General features: G+C 43.7%; 1 protein-coding gene across 4 annotated transcripts in view; it reads left to right on the forward strand.

The window, feature by feature from the left end:
• The window catches only part of sh3rf1 (SH3 domain containing ring finger 1), a 155,302-nt gene extending 153,805 nt beyond the window's left edge, over positions 1-1,497 (forward strand). For 3 of the 4 annotated variants that reach the window (XM_043703587.1, XM_043703578.1, XM_043703596.1), the window contains exon 12: positions 27-1,497. In XM_043703587.1, coding sequence (XP_043559522.1) covers positions 27-195 — 169 coding nt within the window. In that variant the 3' untranslated portion in view covers positions 196-1,497. The remainder of the gene's footprint in view (positions 1-26) is intronic. The other variant, XM_043703607.1, reaches the window with a different exon arrangement.
• The last annotated feature ends 830 nt before the right edge of the window (positions 1,498-2,327 follow it).

The following is a 2,327-nucleotide window of genomic DNA, read 5'->3' on the forward strand; positions in this document are numbered from 1 at the left end:
GTAATGCACATTTCTTTTACAAACAGGTACAGAGTTGTCGTATCCTATCCTCCGCAGAGCGAGGCTGAGCTGGAACTAAAAGATGGTGACATTGTATTTGTGCACAAGAAACGAGAGGACGGCTGGTTCAAGGGTACCCTGCAGCGCAATGGCAAAACTGGCCTGTTCCCTGGCAGTTTCGTCGAGAGCATCTGAGGACCCTTTCATAAAGCACGTGCACACGATTCTCAACAGAGAGGTTTATAAAGCACACACAACAATCTCAAGCACCGGCTATTGTGCAGAGTAGCCCTAACAACAGCTGAAATGGAGGTTTAAGATAGCAAAAGGCAACAGCTGTTTGGATTTATGTTTCTTCTTGTTTGTTGAGTTTCCAGAGGTACAGCAGCAGCTCAGTGATGTTCACCGGTGACACGACTCCTCGCGTGTACAGTTTGTGTGATTATTTATGATTCACTCTGTGCCTTTCACTGTCATTTGGTCTGTCATCAGCTAATCTTCATCCTCCTCACTGAATCACAAACACCTGAGCTACTCTCTGGCACCTAAATGAGATCAACTGTTTACAAAGAGGCTATAATTAAGAGAAAACTTTGTAACTTATTGGATTAGAGTTTTTTTTAAGTCCTTGATTCTTCATGTAAAGTAAAAGTTCTATAATGTCAAATGTTGAAAATTGTATAATTTATAAGTGTTATTATATGAGAGGGGAAGCTGGATTGTCTCCTCATAATTCAGTTCGACATGGTACCTCTTCGTACACAGCCCTTTTAACTCCATTACTGATTGCTGGTTTAGTGAACTTATAGAAAATTGTTATCGAGGACTTGAGCACGGAGTTGTAATTTTGTACGATGGTTCTGCGTGTTGCAGCCAGTGTAGGTATGTTATGGTGTTGACCTGTACTGTCTATTGCAGTGGTTTGGGAGCTCAGTTCGTAGTTTTGTGTGGAGGGGCCCCCGTGGAAGACATGGCATTAAGGCAACCTCGAGAAAGAAGCTGTGAAGTGGTAATATAAAACTGGAAAGCCGTTTGTGAATGAGAGGAAGTCTCCACTCTGTAATCATCTGTTCTCAATTCCTCTTACCATTCATTTTATTGTGATCAAGGCCTGAACTTGTAGCTTGCACAGAGGAAGTGAATGAGATAGCCAAGTATGATTCGCAAAGCACTGGCAGGGGGTCCTTGTGACAACCTGGTTAGTCCATGTGACAATTTAAAAATTGATTTTTGACTTGAGTGTAGAAGACCAAGAGTCTGCTCTCCCTTGTTCATACAGTGGTTCAAACTGTGCATGCAAGCCTTTCTTCCAAGTTAAAAATCACACAACACTAGGTTTATTTGGAAACACTAACTTTCGGAGGGCTGCTCCTTCATCCGGTGGTGGTGGAAGTTAAGGTCATGCTCACAGAATTTATAGCCAAAGGAGTCCAGTGTCATGAAGATGTGATATAGTAAACAATCTGAGATTAAAACTTTTATCTTTTTATAATGAGATATGCGGTTTCTGTTCTTTGATATGTAAATCCCAGAACTACTTTTCAATTACATTCTCAAGGGCGTTCAGCTTTTTGAACAATGGTGTGAAGTCTTGATTTGGAGGTGCCGGTGTTGGACTGGGGTGTACAAATTTTAAAAATCATACAACACCAGGTTATAGTCCAACAGGTTTAATTTGGAAGCACTAGCTTTCGGAGCACCGCTCCTTCATCCGATAGTGGTGGGACTTAATGGTGTGACGTCTGTCTGTGTCCCAATGCTATGTCAGGCTAACAAATCCTCTATAGTTCTACAGAGCTTTACATGGATTCATGCAGCAAAATAAAATGTAATTCTGCAAAAACAAATTCACCCCATAAGTTTAAGTGTGCGCATGTAGGAGTGACCGAATGAGTGTGTGTGTGTGTGAGAGATGTGGTATGTGTGAGGGGGTGAGTGCAGGTAGTGTATGAGTGTGCATACACCCCTGCACTCAAGACTGTGAATGGGGGCGGTTCTGTGTGGGTGTGTGAGTATGTAGGAGTGCGAGTGAGTGTATCGTGCAGTGAGGTTACCTGTAGTGTGACATGAAACTAAGGTCCCGGTTGAGGCCATTCCCGTGGGCACCAACCTTTGCCATCAGCTTCTGCTCAGCCACTCTGTATTATTGCTTGTCCCAAAGTCTGCCTTGGAGGATGGTCACCCGAAGGTCCGAGGCTGAATGTCCTGGATCGCTGAAGTGTTCTCCGACTGGGAGGGAACCCTCCTGCCTGTTGATTGTTGTGCAGTGTCCATTCATCCATTATTGTAGCCTCTGCTCGGTCTCACCAATGTACCATTCCTCGGGG

The sequence above is a fragment of the Chiloscyllium plagiosum genome, chromosome 2 (assembly GCF_004010195.1).
Source record: "Chiloscyllium plagiosum isolate BGI_BamShark_2017 chromosome 2, ASM401019v2, whole genome shotgun sequence".
In the NCBI taxonomy this organism is placed as follows: Eukaryota; Metazoa; Chordata; class Chondrichthyes; order Orectolobiformes; family Hemiscylliidae; genus Chiloscyllium; species Chiloscyllium plagiosum.